General features: G+C 48.1%; 2 protein-coding genes across 10 annotated transcripts in view; one reads left to right on the plus strand and one right to left on the minus strand.

Annotated features, from left to right (window-relative positions):
- The first annotated feature begins 42 nt into the window (after positions 1 to 42).
- ESRP2 (epithelial splicing regulatory protein 2) lies at positions 43 to 7,751 on the plus strand. 3 transcript variants are annotated; one of them, XM_033844124.2, is made up of 15 exons: positions 43 to 374; positions 463 to 591; positions 2,007 to 2,120; positions 2,236 to 2,350; positions 2,685 to 2,783; positions 3,006 to 3,060; positions 3,127 to 3,237; positions 3,313 to 3,445; positions 3,524 to 3,566; positions 3,728 to 4,029; positions 4,145 to 4,357; positions 4,464 to 4,662; positions 4,897 to 4,999; positions 5,316 to 5,481; positions 5,558 to 7,751. In XM_033844124.2, the coding sequence occupies exons 1-15, from the start codon at positions 177 to 179 to the stop codon at positions 5,645 to 5,647; spliced, it is 2,070 nt and encodes a 689-aa protein (XP_033700015.1). In that variant the 5' UTR covers positions 43 to 176; the 3' UTR covers positions 5,648 to 7,751. The 3 variants fall into 3 exon arrangements, with proteins under 3 accessions (XP_033700015.1, XP_033700014.1, XP_033700013.1); XM_033844123.2 differs by having other exon boundaries at positions 3,130 to 3,237; positions 4,813 to 4,999; XM_033844122.2 differs by having other exon boundaries at positions 62 to 374; positions 4,813 to 4,999.
- NFATC3 (nuclear factor of activated T cells 3) overlaps positions 6,586 to 19,616 on the minus strand; it is a 139,653-nt gene continuing 126,622 nt past the window's right edge. For 5 of the 7 annotated variants that reach the window (XR_004523199.2, XM_033844119.2, XM_033844121.2 and 2 more), the window contains one exon: positions 6,586 to 9,485. Coding sequence is in view for 4 of the 7 variants with exons in the window: in XM_033844121.2 (XP_033700012.1) it covers positions 9,364 to 9,485 (122 nt within the window). In the remaining 3 variants the exon portion in view is untranslated. Of the gene's footprint in view, positions 9,486 to 9,742; positions 9,869 to 19,616 lie in introns of all 7 variants that reach the window. The other 2 variants (XR_004523198.2, XM_033844120.2) reach the window with 2 other exon arrangements.

The raw sequence follows: 19,616 nt of genomic DNA on the forward strand, positions 1-19,616 counted from the left end.
CGGGGCGCCTTGGGCGGGTCTCAGCAGCGCCCACTGCGGCAGCCGGGCCGCAGGTGCCGCCCATAACACACGGTGTCCCGCCTAAGCCGAAACGCGTCTGCCGTCGGTCGGTGAGTGTGTGCGCTTCGTCGGTCCGCGTGTGTCTGTCTGGTCGAGCACACTCTCCCTCTGCGGCCATGACTCCGCCGCCACCCCAGCCACCGCCCTCAGGCCCGAACCCCGCCGCAGACTCCGCTGCCGACCCCCGTCCCGGGCCTGGACCCCTGGTCGTACTGTTCGGGGCCACGGCGGGTGCGTTGGGGCAGGACCTGGGCTCCGACGAGACCGACTTAATCCTCCTAGTCTGGCAAGTGGTGGAGCCGCGGAGCCGCCAGGTAGGGTGGAAAGAGGGCGGTGGGATCTCCAGGGAGCTTCAGGATCCGAGGGGCGCAGCGGCTGATCGGTATTCCCCGCCGCTCGCAGGTGGGGACATTGCATAAATCGCTGGTACGCGCCGAGGCGGCCGCGCTGAGCCCGCAGTGCCGCGAGGCGAGCGGCCTGAGCGCCGACAGCCTGGCGCGGGCCGAGCCGCTGGACAAGGTGCTGCAGCAGGTGAGCGCTGGGGCCGGGGTGAATGGAGGCCCGGCCGGGCTGCAGGGACATTTCTCGGCGGTAGAGGCGGCAGGAGGCGAGGCCTGGCGCACCACAACCAACTGGCCGGGGCGGTAGGACGGGTTCCTGTTGTTTGAAACTTTCAGCGACTCCCGCGTGTGCGTGTGTCCGCGTGTGCCGGCCATTCCTAGGGGGGCGTCTTTTCAGACTTTCCAGTGGTCCACTCCTACTGAGGGGGTGGAGATGGAGGCTGCGAGACCCCTCCCAGAGTCCCCGGCCTGCGGGAGAGCTAGACTGAGACGCCTCTGGGGACCTGCCCGGCCAGGTCTCTCAGAACAGCAGCCGGAAGCTGAAACGGCCGAGGGGCCCAGACTTGGCCATAGGTCACGGTCCCTGCTGCCTGCGTCCTCGGCCCACCCATCCGCCAGGAAGACGCTGGAGCAGGGGCGTAGGGCGGTTTCTGCCCAGGAGGCAGGCGCCGCCAGGTGTAAGCCGCTCGTCCAGGCCTGTCTCGGCCGGCTGGCCAGGCGTGGGCGCTGTCCGGACCCCGCCTGGAGGCTACCTGCCTCCTGAGTGCAAAGGCCTGGGGTGCCTCCCGGCCCTGGCTGAAGTGGGAGTCGGTTCCCTTTGCTGTTTTTCTTATCTTCATTACTGGGCTCACCCTGTGCCTGACTCTTGAGTGGAATGAGTGAAAGTGCTTTACTAGCACAAGTTCTTTCATCGTCCAACAACTCTGGTGGTTCCTGATGAGGAAACAGGCACAGATTGTAAAGCTGGGGTTAGAAGAGGTTCTTGGGCCTGTGGTTTGTGCTTGTACCAGTTCTCCAGCAGGGATAGAGGATGGGGGAGGGGCAAGGCAGCTTTCCGCCCCCTCTATGAGCAAACAACTCAGTGCCAGCTGGTCGATAAGATCTGGGTCAAAGCTCATGCTGCCCCTGGCGTCCAGGTGTGGAGCTCTGTCAGTTCTGTCCTTGGAGTTTCTCTGCCCCTCAGTTGGTCAGACCTAGGGGCGGGGCTGCCATTGACCATGAGCAGGCTGGCCTCAGGCAGGACTGGGCCTCCCCCACCTGAGAGTGGTGCCTGGTCAGGGACAGGTTTAACCTGCTTTGCCCCGCCCCTTCCCACCTGGCTTGTCCTACTCCACCAGGTGTTTGCTCTGGCCCCATTCCAGACTCCTGGAGTGTGTGTGATGGGGGCTTGGGTGATATGTGACTGCTCCCATTTGGCCTGGAGAAGGTGACAGTGGACTAGGGGAGAAGGAGGACACAGAGCCAGGCCCAACAGGCATAGCCACCTCCTCCCCAGGCAGGGTAGGGCTGAACATCTGGCTGAACCAGCTTTGCAAGCCTGCGCCCTCCCTCCCCCTGCCCGCCTAGCTGTGAGTCCCTCTGTCTCTCTCCGCTCCCTATTCCTAGTTCTCACAGCTGGTGAGCGGGGATGTGGCTTTGCTGGGCGGGGGCCCCTACACGCTCTGCACTGATGGGCAGCAGCTGCTGCGACAGGTCCTGCACCCTGAGGCCTCCAGGAAGGTATGCCACCACTGAGGGCACAACAGGGGGTAGGGTTCCTAGGACCCCTCTTGTCACGGGGGTGGGCAGGGCAGCTCAGTTTCCCCCATTCATCCCCATTCCCATGTGCCCCCAGAACCTGGCGCTCCCCGACACCTTCTTCTCCTTCTACGACCTCCGCAGAGAGTTCCACGTGCAGCACCCGAGCACCCACCCTGCCAGGGACCTCACTGTGGCCACCATGGCACAGGGTATCTGTGACCTAGCAGGATTACGGTGGAGGGGCGGCTGTAGGCTGAATGTCTCTGAGTATGTGCATGCTGGTGGGTTGAATGAACACATGCAAGTTTACATTACCTGCTGAGTCCCTGACTGCATGTCTCTGTGCCTGTGCACATTTGGAATCTGGGCATATGTCTACATATGTCTGGGCTGGGGATCTTTAAGAGGATCCATGAGCTGGGCCAAAACAAATGTGTTTGCCAGGATTCTGCATGTGTCTGTGTAGGGGACTTGAACCTCGGTGGGACATGCTAGTTGCCCTCTCATGCTGGGATTTCCTCACTGTGAGTTCTCTGCTCATAGACTTGGGGCTGGAGACGGATGCCACAGAGGACGATTTTGGGGTGTGGGAAGTGAAGACAATGGTAGCTGTCATCCTCCACCTGCTTGATGGACCCAGCGGTAAGGTTCCTTTCACCACCTTTCACCTGTTCTCAGGGCTGGGTGACTGCCTGCCTATTACTTCCTCCAAGTTCCCCTCCCCATTTTTCACCTCTGAGAGACCACAAGGTGAAAGCCCCTTTGTTACCTCCTCATCCCCCTCAACTGTCCTCTTTTTGCAGCGCTTGGTGGGGAGACCCCCCTCCACCAGACCCTGCTGACCCCCATGCCATCTCCTCTCAGGTCAACTGTTTTCGAAGCCCGAAGTGGTAAAGCAGAAATATGAGACAGGGCCTTGGTGAGTGAGGGGGCAGGGTTGGGGGTGACACCAGCTGGACAGCTCTGACTGAGCCCCGCCCCACAGCAGCAAGGCCGACGTGGTGGACAGCGAGACTGTGGTTCGGGCTCGTGGGCTGCCCTGGCAGTCATCAGACCAGGACGTGGCTAGGTTCTTCACAGGGCTCAATATTGCCAGGTGGGTACAGCAGCACGGGTGGACCCAGGAGGGCAGGCCTACCCAGGAGGCACTAACGCAGCACTGGCTCCACAGGGGTGGTGTAGCACTGTGCCTCAATGCCCAGGGCCGCAGAAATGGTGAGGCCCTCATCCGTTTTGTGGACAGCGAGCAGCGGGACCTAGCACTGCAGAGACACAAGCACCACATGGGTGTCCGCTATATTGAGGTGGGGCTCTGGGCTTGGGAGTGGAGCAGGGCAGAGCTGAGGCCAGGCAAGCATGAAACTCATGGGCTGTTCCCACAGGTATATAAAGCAACAGGAGAGGAGTTTGTAAAGATCGCAGGGGGTGAGTGTGCTCCCAACAGCATCTAGATCCCCCTGGTTCTTGATCCATGTCCTGCTTCCCCGACGCCCCTTGCCTTTCTGCTCCCATGTGTGCTAGGTGTGGGTGGGTATTTGGAAGGGCACAAATGAAGTCAGTAGGTGACTCCCACGCCCCCCACCAAGGCACTTCACTAGAGGTGGCTCGTTTCCTGTCACGGGAAGACCAAGTGATCCTGCGGCTGCGGGGACTGCCCTTCTCGGCTGGGCCAGCAGATGTGCTAGGCTTCCTGGGGCCAGAGTGCCCAGTGACTGGGGGTGCCGATGGGCTGCTCTTTGTGCGCCACCCTGACGGCCGGCCCACTGGTGATGCCTTTGCCCTCTTCGCCTGTGAGGAGCTGGCACAGGCTGCATTACGCAGGCATAAGGGCACGCTGGGTAAGCGATACATTGAACTCTTCCGGAGCACTGCAGCCGAGGTGCAGCAGGTGAGCCACCCAGGGCTCCCCCTACCCCCGTGTGCTTCTCCAGGGTGTCCCTTCCATGCCCTCCTTGGCCCTGCCCTACTTGGCATAACCAGCCTGCTGCTTCCTTCCTTACTAGGTCCTGAACCGCTATGCCTCCAGCCCACTCCTTCCCACACTGACTGCTCCACTGCTGCCTATCCCCTTCCCACTGGCAGCTGGGACCGGGAGAGACTGTGTACGCCTTCGAGGCCTGCCCTACACAGCCACCATCGAAGACATCCTAAGCTTTCTGGGGGAGGCAGCGGCTGACATTCGGCCCCATGGTGTGCACATGGTACTCAACCAGCAGGTAAAGCTGCGTCCAGTGGGGGAACACACTTAGTTACAGAGGGGTGTGTGATTGGGAGGAAGGCATTTTTGTACACGACAGACTGCTTACAAGATGGTGTGCACAGGGCCGGCCGTCGGGTGATGCCTTCATCCAGATGACATCAGCAGAGCGGGCCCTAGCTGCTGCTCAGCGTTGCCATAAGAAAGCAATGAAGGAACGCTATGTGGAGGTGGTCCCCTGCTCCACAGAGGAGATGAGCCATGTCCTGATGGGGGGCACCTTGGGCCGCAGTGGCATGTCCCCTCCACCCTGCAAGCTGCCCTGTGAGTGTCCCAGGGGGCTGGGGAAGAAGGAGGCATGTGGGGGCCAGGATGTTATAACCCTCACTTTCTACGGTGGGGACTCCCTTCTGGCTGCCCCACCCAGGGCAGTGCTGGGCTCCCTGCAGATACGCTCTCTACTTCTGCCTCTAGGCCTCTCACCGCCCACCTACGCCACCTTCCAGGCCACCCCAACACTCATTCCCACTGAGACAGCAGCTCTGTATCCCTCTTCAGCACTGCTCCCAGCCGCCAGGGTGCCCGCTGCACCCACCCCGGTTGCCTACTACCCAGGGCCAGCCACTCAACTCTACATGAACTACACAGCTTACTACCCCAGGTACCCTGCTGCTAAGATTACTTCACAGTCTTGCCCCCTTGTCCTGGTTTGGGGGAGGATCATGATCCCCTTCCTGGGCCAAATAACTCAAGGTCTGCTGGAACTTCGACTTTACTCTGAGACGACAAGGGAGTGACAGATGTGGGCTGCCTGATGCCATCTACAAACTAGAACAGAGATGACTCTGTAGAGACAGGGGTATTAGGGAGGAGGAAATGAACCAAACACAAGGCAGAGGCAAGGGAAGAGGCAGGTAGGTCTTGGTCTAGGCCACAGGTGGCACTGCACTACTAAATCCCTGCCTTTCCTACCCTAGCCCCCCAGTCTCCCCCACCACTGTGGGCTACCTCACCACGCCCCCTGCTGCCCTGGCCTCTGCTCCCACCTCAGTGTTGTCCCAGCCAGGAGCCCTGGTCCGTATGCAGGGTGTCCCATACACAGCTGGTATGAAGGATCTGCTCAGCATCTTCCAGGCCTACCAGGTGAGGTGTGGCTGGAGGGCTTGGGAACCTGGCTGAGCCTGGAGCTCCCTGCCTAAATAATCTGTCACTTCTGCAGCTAGCCCCTGATGACTACACCAGTCTGATGCCTGTTGGTGACCCACCTCGCACTGTGCTACAGGCCCCCAAAGAATGGGTGTGTTTGTAGGTGAGGGAGCCAGGAGGTAAGAGCTGGCTGATGTCCTCAGCTAACAGGACTCTCCTGCATCCAGAGAACCAGCGCCCTCAACCTGGTTGGTAGCTTCTTTCTGGCTTGTCAAAATTCTCAGAAAGCCCCCAGAGGAGCTCAAGCCCCAGCTCCATCCCCCCTACTTATTACTCTGCGTGTTCATCCCAAAGATGATGGCTGGACCCTGAATGCAGGGCTGGGGGTGGAATGTCACCACCCTGCTCCCAGTGGTCTGATCTGGGCCTCTTAAGTAGCAGAGAGCCTTTGTTCTGTTTTGGCTATGGTCCATGCCTACAGATTCCATAGGGCTGATGTCCATAGCAGGCTTGCTTTCTTTTTAAAAAATGTAAACCCTGGTGCCTTCAGCGTATGACTCCAGGGGGCTTCTGAGTAAAGATCCCAATGTTCTACCTTCCCCTGTCCCTTCTGGTGGGGGGCAGAGAGCGCTGGCCCCAGTCCCCAGGATACTGACCTCCATGGTCACATTGCACCAGGGGTGGTCCCACCTAAGGATGCTAGCCCCCCTCTAGCTTGACACAAAGAATAACAGATGGCAAAAATCACAGGCTGTTTTGATGGACTGCATTGCAATATCCTCAGAGGACAATAGGGGGCAGGAGGCCCTCACACAAAAACTCAGGCTTGACTTTTAAAGGGACTTCTGCCTACTTTTCATGCACACCTTGGGCAGGTCAGTTGTCCTGAACTCAGCAGACACCTTGGAATGTCCTTTGCACCCATTAGAGGGTGCTGAACTGAAGCTTCGGAAGGAATTTGGAACTCTACCCTCTCCGTAAATAAACAAAGGTTCCCAACCAAGTGGACTTTTTAAAAGCCAAAGTGCCCTTCACTTTGGCACAGAGTGAGGGGCTCCACACCAGCCCTATGCAGAGGAACACTCAGGCAGATTTCAAGGAGACTGTTGACCTGTCACCGTTTATTATTTCAGCACTGTAACTGAGGAGCCTGAATTGCTGGCTCTTCTTCCCTTTGTATTTGTGTAAGGAGCACTGTACTCCTATAAAAGGTTTTAAAATACAAAATGTACAAGAAAACACAATGTCAAGTGCTGTAAACATAACTGAGAATCAGTTCCTTAATTGAACATCATCCATTTTATAAAATACAAGGTTTCAACTTGAACCCATCTGAACCTTACAGATGACCATCTGTTCTGATTATCAAAAACAGGGCTTTACAGCCAGACTCAGCAGAGCTCTGGTGATAGTGGCTAACCCTGGGCAGGGGTGGGTTGCACCCCAGGCAGCAGCACCACACTTGAACCCAAAAACATCTGTTCCTAGCTGTTTTCAGCCACGTTTCTCTGTGCATCTCCAGTAAGCAGAAGGCTGCTCATCCCATTCCTCAACCCAAGATATAGCATGGGTTGGAGGGGGAAGGGGTGGGTCCTAGCACATGCCCAGTTGCTCAGTGCTGTTACTAGAAATCAATTTGCATAGTCCAATGGATGTGTGCTGTAACACCACTATGTTGCACAAAAATTAAGGTATTTATCTACAAAACCAAAAAATACTGTCTTTTACACCAAAGCTTTTACAAAGCTGATACAAAACTGCTTACATAGTATACAAAGCTCTATTTTAAAATTTAATTTTTATTTTAAATAGGAAAGAGCATTTCTAGTGCTACAGGCATCAAGGTATTTAAAAGGCATCAAAATTTGGTGCATAGCAACTCTGTATCATAGAGGCTTTTATTCTTGAGGGCAGCAGAGCAACCCCCAAAGGGTCTTGCAAGGGAAGCTCTTGCAAGAACCCCATGTGAGGCAGCTACACCAGGGACAAGAGGGTGGAGGCAAGTCTGGCCAACTCTCTGGAACTTCATCTAAAGGCGGCCAGCCACCGCAAACCCTCCAAAGGAAACTCTGGGCTTCCAACCACAGGCCCTGAAGCAAATCTCACTATCCACACTGTGACACAAAACTCACTTTCAAAGAAAATGTGACAACACCAGGCTCCAAGAAGGACTAGAGTGATTTGCTGAAGTACAAGCATTTTTTTCTAACTAATTTTAGGGAGAAATCTAAAACATCATGGATTAAAGGAAAAAAAAAAAAAAAAAAGGGCCTTACTTCCTCATCCTGGGTCAATAGCTCCTAACTGGTTGACTAGAGGTGGTAGGCAATGAGCTGGCTCCCTCCACCCAGGCCTCACTTGGCCTCAGTAGACAGTCCTGGCATCTAGGACCCACAATCCCCTGCAATAATAGCATCAAGCCTTTGACCAGCCCAGCACACTGTCTCACATGTAGGCACTCAGAAAATTTGCTTCCTGAATAAAAGTACATTTCATTTGAAAACATACTGCAAACTTCAGGGGTGTTGAAATAGGCCCAAGCCTTGGAACAGGAAACTAATCCCATTAAGGGGAGGGGTAAGGGCAAGGTTTGAAAAGAGCACCCAAGTCGGGCACCTCCTTTGGTAGACAGCAGGCTGGAGTTTCTTGCTGGCCCCGCCTTGGGCACCAGCCTTACCAGCAGCACCACCAGGACATCTTTGGTGTGGAGGGTCAGGTTTAGAATGCTATCTCAGTTTTGGAATTGCCTCAAAGCCTTTTAGAAAAAGGCTGTTTTTTAGGCCATGCAGATGGGAGGGTAGGCCAGAATCATTTTAGGCTGTAAACAGAATGAGGGAAAAGCCTTCCATGCCAGTGTAAATCTTAAATGCGTCCCATCTGGAATCCTGAATGTTCTCTGCTCCTGTCTTGAAGCATAGCTCATTTGTACTTAGCTTCTGACACAGCCTGGCCTCTAGAGAAGCTAGAAGCAGCAAATTTGCCTAAACAAATCATCACAAGATTGTGGCAGCCAAATGCAGATGCTTCCACTTGGAAAAGGTCTGGGACCAGAGGACACAAAAGGGGAGAGTACTCCACAGTCTACCTGTATGTAGGATGGCAGGAAATTAAAGCTACCAAGCTAAGAAACCCCACCTTTCAAAGTTCCCTTACATGTAGTTATCTTACCCAAGGCCCTGAGGAAAAAAAGCAATTTCAACATGGAGACAGCATGGAGAGATTGCAGGAAGATTACCTAGAAAGTTACAAAAATGCTATGCTCTGGAATGTCATTGTATATTCCAACACTTCAATGATTGGAATGGTGTCATTTTATCTAACAGTTTACTTTTATAAAGAGGTATGAGCTACATTTGGCTTTACTTCCTATGAATCTATGAAAGGCTTCAGGACACATGCTGAGTTTCCGAGGCATAGGTGTGGGCTTGGGGGAATAATTTTTTTTTAATGTTTGCCTCTGGAAGGTTTTATCAAAAGTTTCTACTTTAAAAATATCATCAAAGCTAAAGAGTCCTTCAAATGACAATAAAGCAGTACAAATCACCAATCCTAGCTAAGCAACCAGATCACCTGCAAAAGCAGCACCTCTGAAATGGAGAGCCTGCTGCATTCACACTCAAAGCACCCATCATATAAAAGTATCCTATTTAAATATAAAAAGCAAAGCTCATTTCCCCAAAGATCAGACAGCCTGTGCTGCTCCTGTTCTTTTACAAAATCTACACAAGGCCTGAGTTGGAGGAATGCTGCTTTCCCCACATATGGTGATCCCAACTCCTGGCTCCATCCTGAAGGTTGCAGAGTTGGAAGCCCAAGGTCCAAAGAGAGAAACATGCTGAGAAGTACATGATGGTGGACACAAGGCTGCAGTGAACGCTGTTAGAGCCCATCGGATCTTCCTAAATCCAGGGAATCAGGACCTGGGAGGGGAGCCTGCCTGCTCGCCCCTGTTCCTTGGGAAACAGAAATCTGGGACATGTCTCTCCCAATTACCTCGTTCACTGAAAAACAAGAAAGGGAAGAGTGATTAGTGACCTCTGTGTGACTGACCATATGATGCTCAATGCCAAGCACTATTTCAAAGACATTTTTTCCCTTTCCATTGCTCTCTATAAAGATAAAGGCAGTGCTTGAAGTCTGCTCTTGAACTGGATGGCAACATCACTCCAAAAGTTGTTCCAGACCCCCCCCCCCCCACCTTTCAGTTCAATTTTGTTTGGGAAGGGGAATGGCTGAAGGAAATGGTAAACGTTCTTACCCTCACTCTAAAGGCTCTTGCTCTAGCAGAGGATAGGATACTTTTGAAATGTGTTCACCTTAATCTAACTTTTCCTTAATTTCATCCTTTTAGGAGGGTTTTCCCTTTCTGATTCCTGCACTGCACCTGTATATAAAGTAAATGAAAATAAGTGCTTTGATGAGAGTAAACCACTGAGATTTGGGGGTTATTTTGTTACCCTATGCTAATGCAAACATCCTTTATCATGTGGGGGCATTTGTATTATTTCTGATCCTTTCAGAACAGGCTCTTGATTTTGTTGGTTTCTATGATGTGCCAAGCACCTCAGGAAGCACCACAGTCTTCTGTGAGGTCCAGTGCAAAGAGTTTTAATCTTAAGGAGCCAACATAGACGGGAACACCCCAAATAAGAAACTTTAGTTCTCTCACCATGAGAACTCTTTGCTTTGAAATGAAAATTCTTTGCTTTATCAACTAAAGATTCTATTCTAATTCCACTCCTAGGCATATACTCAAGAGAACTGAACACATACATCCATATAAAAACTTGTACTCAAATGTTCATACCAGCATTATTCATAATAGCTCCAAAGTGGAAATAACCCAAACGTCTACCATTAATGAATGAATAAACAAAATGTGGTCTATTCCACAAAATGAAATATTATTCAGTCTTAAAAAAAGAATGAAGTTCTAATACATGCTACAACATGGATGAACCTTGAAAACATGCTAAGTGAAAGAAGCCAAACACAAAACATCATATATTGTTTGATTCCATTTATATAAAATGGCCAGAACTGACAGAAAATAAATAGATGGTTGCCAGGAGTAATGGGAAGGAAGGAATGGGGAGTGACTGCTCAGGGGTATGGGGTTTCTTTCTGGAGTAATGAAAATGTGTAAAAATTAGATATTGATGATGATTGCACAACTCTATGAATATACTAAAAAACCAATGAACTGTGTATTTTCAAGGATGAATTTTATAGTAATGAATTATATCTCAATACAGCTGTTATAAACAAAAATAGACCAAGACAAAAAAAAATCTCTATAATTAGCATTTGAAGTGATCATAGAGCAAAGGAGACACTAATGATTGTTTAAGAAATCTTCAAGGACTTCTCTGGTGGTGCAGTTGTTAAGAATCCGCCTGCCAATGCAGGGGACACAGGTTCAAGCCCTTGTCCGGGAAGATCCCACATGCCGCGGAGCAACTAAGCCTGTGTGCCACAACGACTGAGCCTGCACTCTAGAGCCCGCGAGCCACAACTACTGAGCCTACGTGCCACAACTACTGAAGCCCGCGTGCCTAAAGCCCGTGCTCCACAACAAAAGAAGCCACCACAATGAGAAGCCCATGCACTGCAACAAAGAGTAGCCCCCACTTGCCGTAACTAGAGAGAAAGCACACGTGCAGCAACAGAGACCCAACGCAGCCAAAAAAAAGAAAAAAAGAAAAGATTAAAAAAAGGAAAAGAGGACTTCCCTGGTGGCACAGTGGTTAAGAATCTGCCTGCCAATGCAGGGGACACAGGTTCGGGCCCTGGTCCGGGAAGATCCCACACGCCGTGGAGCAACTAAGCCTGTGTCCCACAACTACTGAGCCTACACTCTAGAGCCCACGTGCCACAACTACTGAGCCTGTGTGCCACAACTACTGAAGCCCACGTGCCTAGAGCCTATGCTCCGCAACAAGAGAAGCCACCACAGTGAGAAGCCTGTCCACCGCAACGAAGAGTAGCCCCCACTCGCCACAACTAGATAAAGCCTGTGCAGCAACGAAGACCCAGCGCAGCCAAAAATAAATAAATAAATTTTAAAAAAAGAAAAGAAATAGCTTCAAACCCCTTTAAAAAAATCTTCAAATATTAACATCTAATCTTTTTTTTAAATTAATTAATTAGTTAATTTTTTGGGCTGTGTTGGGTCTTCACTTCTGTGCGAGGGCTTTCTCTAGTTGCGGCGAGCGGGAGCCACTCTTCATCGCGGTGTGCGGGCCTCTCACTGTCGCGGCCTCTCTTGTCGCGGAGCACAGGCTCCAGACGCGCAGGCTCAGTAGCTGTGGCTCACGGGCCCAGTTGCTCCGCGGCATGTGGGATCTTCCTGGACCAGGGCTCGAACCCGTGTCCCCTGAACTGGCAGGCAGAATCTCAACCACTGCGCCACCAGGGAAGCCCCCCATCCAATCTTTTTATTGTTTAGGTAGTTAAGAAAAAATTCTTCAAACTCATATACTCATCATGGCTATAAGGAGAATGGAACTAACATTCGCTCCACAAATATTTACTGGGTATCCATGGGTTAACTTTACAATCGAAATTTATATCTTATTTCAGTTAAATCTTCACATTATTTTAAGATCACTATTACCCCACTTTACATATCAGTTAACAGAGGCTTTGCCAGTTCACACAATTTTCTTAGTAAATGGTAGAATCAGTTTCAAAACACCTGTTCAACTTCTTGAAGGCCAAAAGAGTAGAAGAGCATGGAAATCATTTAGACAAAGATAATGCAAAGGACCTGGACAAATGTGGTGCTCACAGTGAGTGTGGTGATGGTAAGAAGAGGGAAAGAGGAAAGGATTGATTCGCCACTACCACCAACGTTTTAAGTCTAGGAAGAATAGTGCTGTCACTACTGGAAATAAGCTGAGGAGGAATATAGAGGAGGAAGGTGGTAGGTTAGGTCTGGAATTGGATTTGGAAATTAGAACATCCAAATGGAAAAATCCTATGGGTAAGGGACTACACTCAATGGTCAGAGCAAGAAGAGATGTATGTACCTTCTTACTAGAGACCTGGAAGTATGGGAGCAGTTTCATAGTTCCACTGAGGAGCAAAAGGCTGAAGAAAAAGTGGGAATAGCCTTGTGATCTGATGAGAAAATAGGACCTGGGAGAGCAAATATGTAAGCAAAGGAATGGCCTGGAAATTAGGTTTAGCTTGAATACAGGCTCTGCCACTAATTCCATGTGTGTCCTTGGACAAATTACTTCATATATCTAAGACTCCCATTTCCTTAGCTATACAATGATGGTGTTAAACTAATAAGGTCTCTTTAACTGTAGAAGTCCGTGATTTGTCATCAGACAAATTTTCAAGTGGCAGTACTCAGAAGGGCAAAGAAGTGAAGGATAAAAATTTGGCTTGGGCTTCCCTGGTGGCGCAGTGGTTGAGAGTCCGTGTGCCGAGGCAGGGGACAAGGGTTTGTGCCCCAGTCCAGGAAGATCCCACATGCCACGGAGCGGCTAGGCCTGTGAGCCATGGCCGCTGAGCCTGCACGTCTGGCGCCTGTGCTCCGCAACAGGAGAGGCCACAACAGTGAGAGGCCCGCGTACCGAAAAAAAAAAAAAAAAAAAAAAAAGGAAGTGGGACTAGTAAAGCAATTATATTCCAATAAAGATGTTAAAAAAATTTTTTTTTAGGGCTTCCCTGGTGGCGCAGTGGTTGGGAGTCCGCCTGCCGATACAGGGGGCGCGGGTTCGTGCCCCGGTCCGGGAGGATCCTGTGTGCCGCGGAGCGGCTGGGCCCGTGAGCCATGGCCGCTGGGCCTGCGCGTCCGGAGCCTGGGCTCCGCAACGGGAGAGGCCGCAGCAGTGAGAGGCCCTCGTACCGCAAAAAAAAAAAAAAAAAAAAAAAATTTTTTTTTAAAGTGAGGCAAAGAAGTAGGAGTAGAAGCTAAAGGAATCTAACTACAAAAGGATGAAGATTAAGCAGTGTTGGCTAGCTCTAATAATCACTAATTGAGATCAATTTTTGAAGGTCATTGGTACAGACTTATGAAGGTCTTTGTCAGATAGAGGATGCTTTTCAAGTAAATTTTCCAGGCTAGGATTTATTGACCATTCATGATGGTTTGCAAAGAAGGATAGAATTAATCTAAACTGACTCCTGACTGCTAGAAATAACTCACTGAGATAGTTTCTATGTAAATGAAAACTTATGGGGATACTCTGCATAACAATACATTTTCTCTTCAGTTTCCTCATAAGTATAATGGAGACTTTTTTAAAACCTCTTATATAGTAAATAAAGGGACATAAATAGACAAGGCAGCCTTTGGCACCTCTGTCATAACAAGGGAGCAGTGTTTTCAGTGTAGATTCTATGTGTGGGTCTATGGGATAGTCTCCTGCTAAGAAAGAGCACAAGGATGGCCCGTGATCTCTGTGCATGGCCTCTAACACTACTCATCGCATTAGATTATCAGTAGGCATCAGTATTACCTGTCTCTTGAATAGCCTGTGAACTCCTGAAGGACAAGGACTTTACTACCGAGGAAACATCAATTTCTAATGACTGAATAAATGGATCATAATCCAGTACAATTACTTGGAAGCTATTTGGAATAGTACCCTGAAAGTTCATTAGGTGGTGGGGTTGGAAAGGGACCAGAGAATGTTATTAAGACTAACACAAGGCATCTGATTTTGATTTTGGCAGTGTCTATTTTAAACAGGTCTCACAGCAGCAGTGGCAAAAAGCCAAATATAGAATCAAGTACCCAGCTCACATTCAAGTCATCTTTCCTGTCGCTTATTCCTTCCAAAGACGGTAACTTCAGAGATGTTCCAGGCTGCCATTAAACACACCTTTTTCAAATCTTGTCTCATTGTTCAAGTTTTAAAACAAGATGATTAAAAATGGTGCTTGGGCTTCCCTGGTGGCGCAGTGGTTGAGAATCTGCCTGCTAATGCAGGGGACACGGGTTCGAGCCCTGGTCTGGGAAGATCCCACATGCCGCGGAGCAACTAGGCCCGTGAGCCACAACTACTGAGCCTGCGCGTCTGGAGCCTGTGCTCTGCGACAAGAGAGGCCGCAATAGTGAGAGGCCCGCGCACCGCGATGAAGAGTGGCCCCCGCTTGCCACAACTAGAGAAAGCCCTCGCACAGAAACGAAGACCCAACACAGCCAAAAATAAAATAAATAAATAAATAATAATTAAAAAAAAATGGTGCTTTATCATCATCGAAAACCATGTGATATATTTTTTTCCTGTGTCTTTATGAGGAAGTCAATGCTTACATTTTCTTGAGGATGAGGGTCTATAACAAACACTATCCACTCACTTACCAAGTACACTTTGATGATAAGGATAAACACATCATTTTCTGAAGAAGTCGGGTGGTGACCTTTATAGCAAAAGCCTGATCGAAGGTATGTTATCTCTGTTCCCCCTTACCAAAGTTCTGCTGTTCTTTTGCCTAGTGTGCGTAACCTCACTTAGTTAAACCAACCTGCAAGGTTCCTGACAGTTCAGGATTTTAAGACTAGGATAAAGCTAAGAAGATTTTCCACAAAGAAGCACTCAAGCCGACTATACTCAAATATACTTTAACATATAATAATCAGAGAGTAGATTTAAGTTCCAAAAGGGCAAGGAACTTGTCTATCTTGTTCTCCATTGACTCCTTAGTGCTTGGTAAATATTGAGTGCTGATTAAAATTATGTGCCAATTGAATCTTTAATGTAATATGGGACTTGGCAAAACAACAACAAAAATTATGCTCAAATAATAGCTACTGAATACAAATTTTAGGCCAGGGAGTCAGAACTGTAACAAAGCAGTCCCTTCACCATCCTTTAGCAATAACTTGAGCACAGTGTGGTATCCAAGCCCACTGCTCTCCTTTGCCCCCTCACTTCACACTTAGCCTGGGGGCTCTGGGCTCTGGCTCCCACCTCTGGGTTCCTAAGATAGCCTTCTAATGTGACTGGCCAAACTTTGTCAACTTGAGCAAATTAAAATTATTACTGGTAAGCAAATCTATAATGTAATTTACATGTAAATCATTAGCAATCTTGATAAATACAGTACTAATTTCTTCTTTTTGCGGTACGCGGGCCTCTCACTGCTGTGGCCTCTCCCGTTGCGGAGCACAAGCTCCAGACACGCAGGCTCAGCGGCCATGGCTCACGGGCCCAGCCACTCCGCGGCATGTGGCATCTCCCCGGACCGGGGCACGAACCCGTGTCCCCTGCATCGGCAGGCAAACTCTCAACCACGGCGCCACCAGGGAAGCCCAGTACTAATTTCTTTAAAAAATTAGTGCTTGCAATTTTCACTTCCTTTTGAATGTATATATGCATGAATTTATTGATTTATTTAAGTCCTACTCCACAAAGCATGTGAGTTGGCTTTATTTTTTTTTCACGAATTTAAGGTAAAAACATAAGGAGTTGTTTATGCCCCTACTGTACAATTTTATCACTTCCCCCCTATAAAGAGTAAAGTGAATTAAAAGCCTAGAACAAGGGTCAACAGCCCTCAACACCCGTGGTAACAGGTTATGTAGGTCACAGCATTTGGCCTACTTGTGGCAGCTACCGTCCTTGACTCCCATTACCCCAACACCTGGCTTGCCACAACAGAAGTAGTCAGAGCCATCAGCAATATGTGCTGTAAGAAAAAACAAATTTCTTTTTTAATCCAAGAGATGTTCAAATTAACAGTCCACTGTAATGCTATCTGTACACACAAGAATGAGGTGTTTGAGTAACGGCCTCTTATTTAGAGCTATTTCCAATGCTTACGGATTCAGAGTTAGAGCTGGCAAGCATGGTAGGGTATGGAATCTCACCACCAGGTGGAGGGGCAGGGTAACCCAGGGCACTGCCTTTGGAATAGGCGGATGCACATTGTCAAACACACGAAAGTTCAAAGGGCCTTCATAACTAGCATCTGAGCACCTTGATCACTTTTGTAAAGTATTTTTTGGTATAATCAGTCTCCATTTATGTATACTATTTCATTTTAAAGCTGCAATGAACATTCATCAAAGTTTAGCAAATTCATCTTTTCTTCCTTTCCTTACACCCCAAGATTAAAGGTATAATTCATTCTCTGGGTGAACAATTTTATGGAGATATTATTTTTTATAAAATGAAGGCCATATATAAGTATAATCATTTTCTGAATTTCACTTGAAATGAAGAAATAAGAGAAATTTGGAAGTAAAGGAATAGAAATTATTTTAAGTGTATGAGAAACTAGTATTACTTTATGGTTTATTACTCTATAAGCATAGTTTCCCTAAGATTTACTTTTAGGTTATTAGATAAGTTATAAGAATACCATCTAGGGCTTCCCTGGTGGCGCAGTGGTTGAAAGTCCGCCTGCCGATGCAGGGGACACGGGTTCATGCCCCGGTCTGGGAAGATCCCACATGCCGTGGAGCGGCTGGGCCCGTGAGCCATGGCCGCTGAGCCTGCGCGTCCGGAGCCTGTGCTCCGCAACGGGAGAGGCCACAACAGTGAGAGGCCCGCGAACCCCAAAAAAAAAAAAAAAAAAAAAAAAAAGAATACCATCTAAATGAAATACATAAAATACTGAATTCAACTATTTATAGAATGAGCTGAAGAATTAATTTACATTTATCAAAATCTGATTAATTTGCCTTTTCGGGCTGAAGACAGAAAAAAGTTCCTGAAAACTTAGAAGGTACCTATGGTAGACTGCTAAATGTCCTAATTCATTCTTCTCTAGTAATTGAGTTTAACTAGTCACAGGGCCACTCAGCTACAGACTACACATTTCCTGGCTTCCCTTTTGTAGCAAGGTATGACCATGTAACTTGCTTTCTCTAATTAAGTGTGAGTAAAAGTGATGTGTGCATCTTCCTCATCACTTGCTCAGTAACCTCTTCCCCTCCTTTTCATACCCCTTGCTTTGGGCTAAGACTCAGTCAACGTGGTGACTCTGCTTTGACAATACCTAAAGAGGTAGAGGAACTAAATGAAACAGGAATCCTGATCTCTGAATTACCGTAAGGTGTGAGAGAAAATTCCAGTGTAGTTAAGCCACTGTATTTTGGGATCTATGTTATAATAACCTAGCTTACATTATTAACAAAAATAAAACTCACCACCATAAAGGTAAGACAGAAAGAATATTCAAGCATTTTAAGCAAGAACCAAGATAACCAGCTTGAGCTCTATCATAACAAGTTTTTAACTAAGTTATTTTATTCTATTCTATTCCATTCCATTCCATTCCATTCTATTCTATTCTATTTTTTGGCCGCGTTGTGCAGTTTGCAGGATCTTAGTTCCCTAACCAGGGATTGAACCCGGGCCCCAGCAGTGAAAGCACCAAGTCCTAACCACTGGACCGCCAGGGAATTCCCTAAGTTATTTTAAGTTTTACACCGAACTCTAGATAGCTTCCAACCATAGGACAGATTGAAAATTACATGCACAATGATCAGAAGATACCCTTCACTTTTAACATTAGATTTAATACTACTAAAGGGAAATTATGACACTTTTTTCCACAACTGACTGAGGGGGAGATTAAGGATCCTTTCTTTCTTTCTGTTACTAAGGATCCTTTCTTTCTAAGAAACCTCTTATATATGTGATACTATACTAAGTGTCATACAGATCTTTCCTCTAGAAAAAGTTGTAACTCAAAACATTCTACAAACATTAAGTCTCCAGCTGAGTAAACAGTACACAGTTACTTGAAAGTATATTCAAGTATCAGCACGTATGTTTTTGTATCAGTAAAAACTGAAATGTGGGGGGAAAAAAACCCAAAAACAAAAAACTTATTTTCAACTTAGGTTAAGAGGTGAGATTCTGGGGACTTCCCTGGAGGCGCAGTGGTTAAGAATCCGCCTGCCAATGCAGGGGGCATGGGTTTGAGCCCTGGTCCAGGAAGATCCCACATGCTGCGGAGCAACTAAGCCCGTGAGCCACAACTATTGAGCCAGCGCTCTAGAGCCCGTGAGCCACAACTACTGAAGCCCGCGCGCCTAGAACCGAGCTCTGCAACAGGAGAAGCCACCGCAATGAGAAGCCTGCACACTGCAACGAAGAGTAGCTCGCGCTCACCGCAACTAGAGAAAGCCTGCGCACGGCAACAAAGACCCAACACAACCCAAAATAAATAAATTTTAAAAAACGGATGTGGAATTCTGAATTTTAGGCCTATCAGAAGACTGTCCTTTTCCTTATTTTTTTACATTTTGTACATTTTCTCTGAGTAATCTTGTCCATTTCTATATACTGTAGTGTTGACTCCCACATCTGTTGTCTCCAGGGCCCAAACCTGAGCTCCAGAGCTGTAAACCCACATGACTCATTCCACACCTATGCTACGAATCCCACATGCTTGCCTCTTCAAGATCTTGCCCCACAAATTTCCTGCACTCTTCTCTTTAATCAATCTACTCACCAACCCTCTCCTCCTGGATTCTTTTCAACATTGCTTAAATATGGGTAAGTCTCTATCTCAAACAAGCAAGTGAGCAAACAAATAAAAACCCTAGACCCCACATGGCCCTCTATATCTAATTTCTTTCTTTCATTGTTTAACATCTTAAAGGAGTTATCTACACTGCCTGCTGTTTCTCTATTCTTACCTCCTGTTCATTCCTTAGTCATCCATTGGTCCCTTCACTCCACAGAAACATTTCTTACCAAGATCACTAGTGACCAAATTGTTGCTTCATATACAAGAAGGGCAGTGGGGTAAACACTGGAAGAAATAAGCTTTAATTTTGGTTCAGCCGTGATGTGACTAGGGCAATTTAATCTTTTTTCAACTGATCTTCTCAACTATGATACAAGGAAATTCATTTAAATCCTTCTATAACTCTCCTGAGAGTTTTATAGATATGTAGAAATTTAGTGGCCAATGATGTGAGACCAGGGTAGGCTGGCCCAGCTTCTGGGAGAAGCCAGGGTTTTGGTGCCTTATCAGGAAGCTTTAGTATCCTAAATATAAAGATTTGGGTAGTAGACATGATTTCTAAGTCCCCTTCCAAATCCAAATTCATTAAAATGAAATTCAAATGGCATTTTGAGAACTACAATCTGTATGTTTATAATTTCTACCACAGACTTTCTCAAGTGGCTTTGAGAGTCTTTGAAGAAAGA

The sequence above is a fragment of the Tursiops truncatus genome, chromosome 19, assembly GCF_011762595.2.
Source record: "Tursiops truncatus isolate mTurTru1 chromosome 19, mTurTru1.mat.Y, whole genome shotgun sequence".
NCBI lineage: Eukaryota > Metazoa > Chordata > Mammalia > Artiodactyla > Delphinidae > Tursiops > Tursiops truncatus.

What these genes read in the sequence shown, in the direction of transcription:
- ESRP2 (XM_033844122.2), top strand. Translation starts at nt 177, where the DNA reads ATGACTCCGCCGCCACCCCAGCCACCGCCCTCAGGCCCGAACCCCGCC. An exon ending in TCCACCCTGCAAGCTGCCCT is followed by an intron (nt 4,663 to 4,812) that starts GTGAGTGTCCCA and finishes TTCTGCCTCTAG; the next exon opens with GCCTCTCACCGCCCACCTAC. An exon ending in TACACAGCTTACTACCCCAG is followed by an intron (nt 5,000 to 5,315) that starts GTACCCTGCTGC and finishes TTCCTACCCTAG; the next exon opens with CCCCCCAGTCTCCCCCACCA.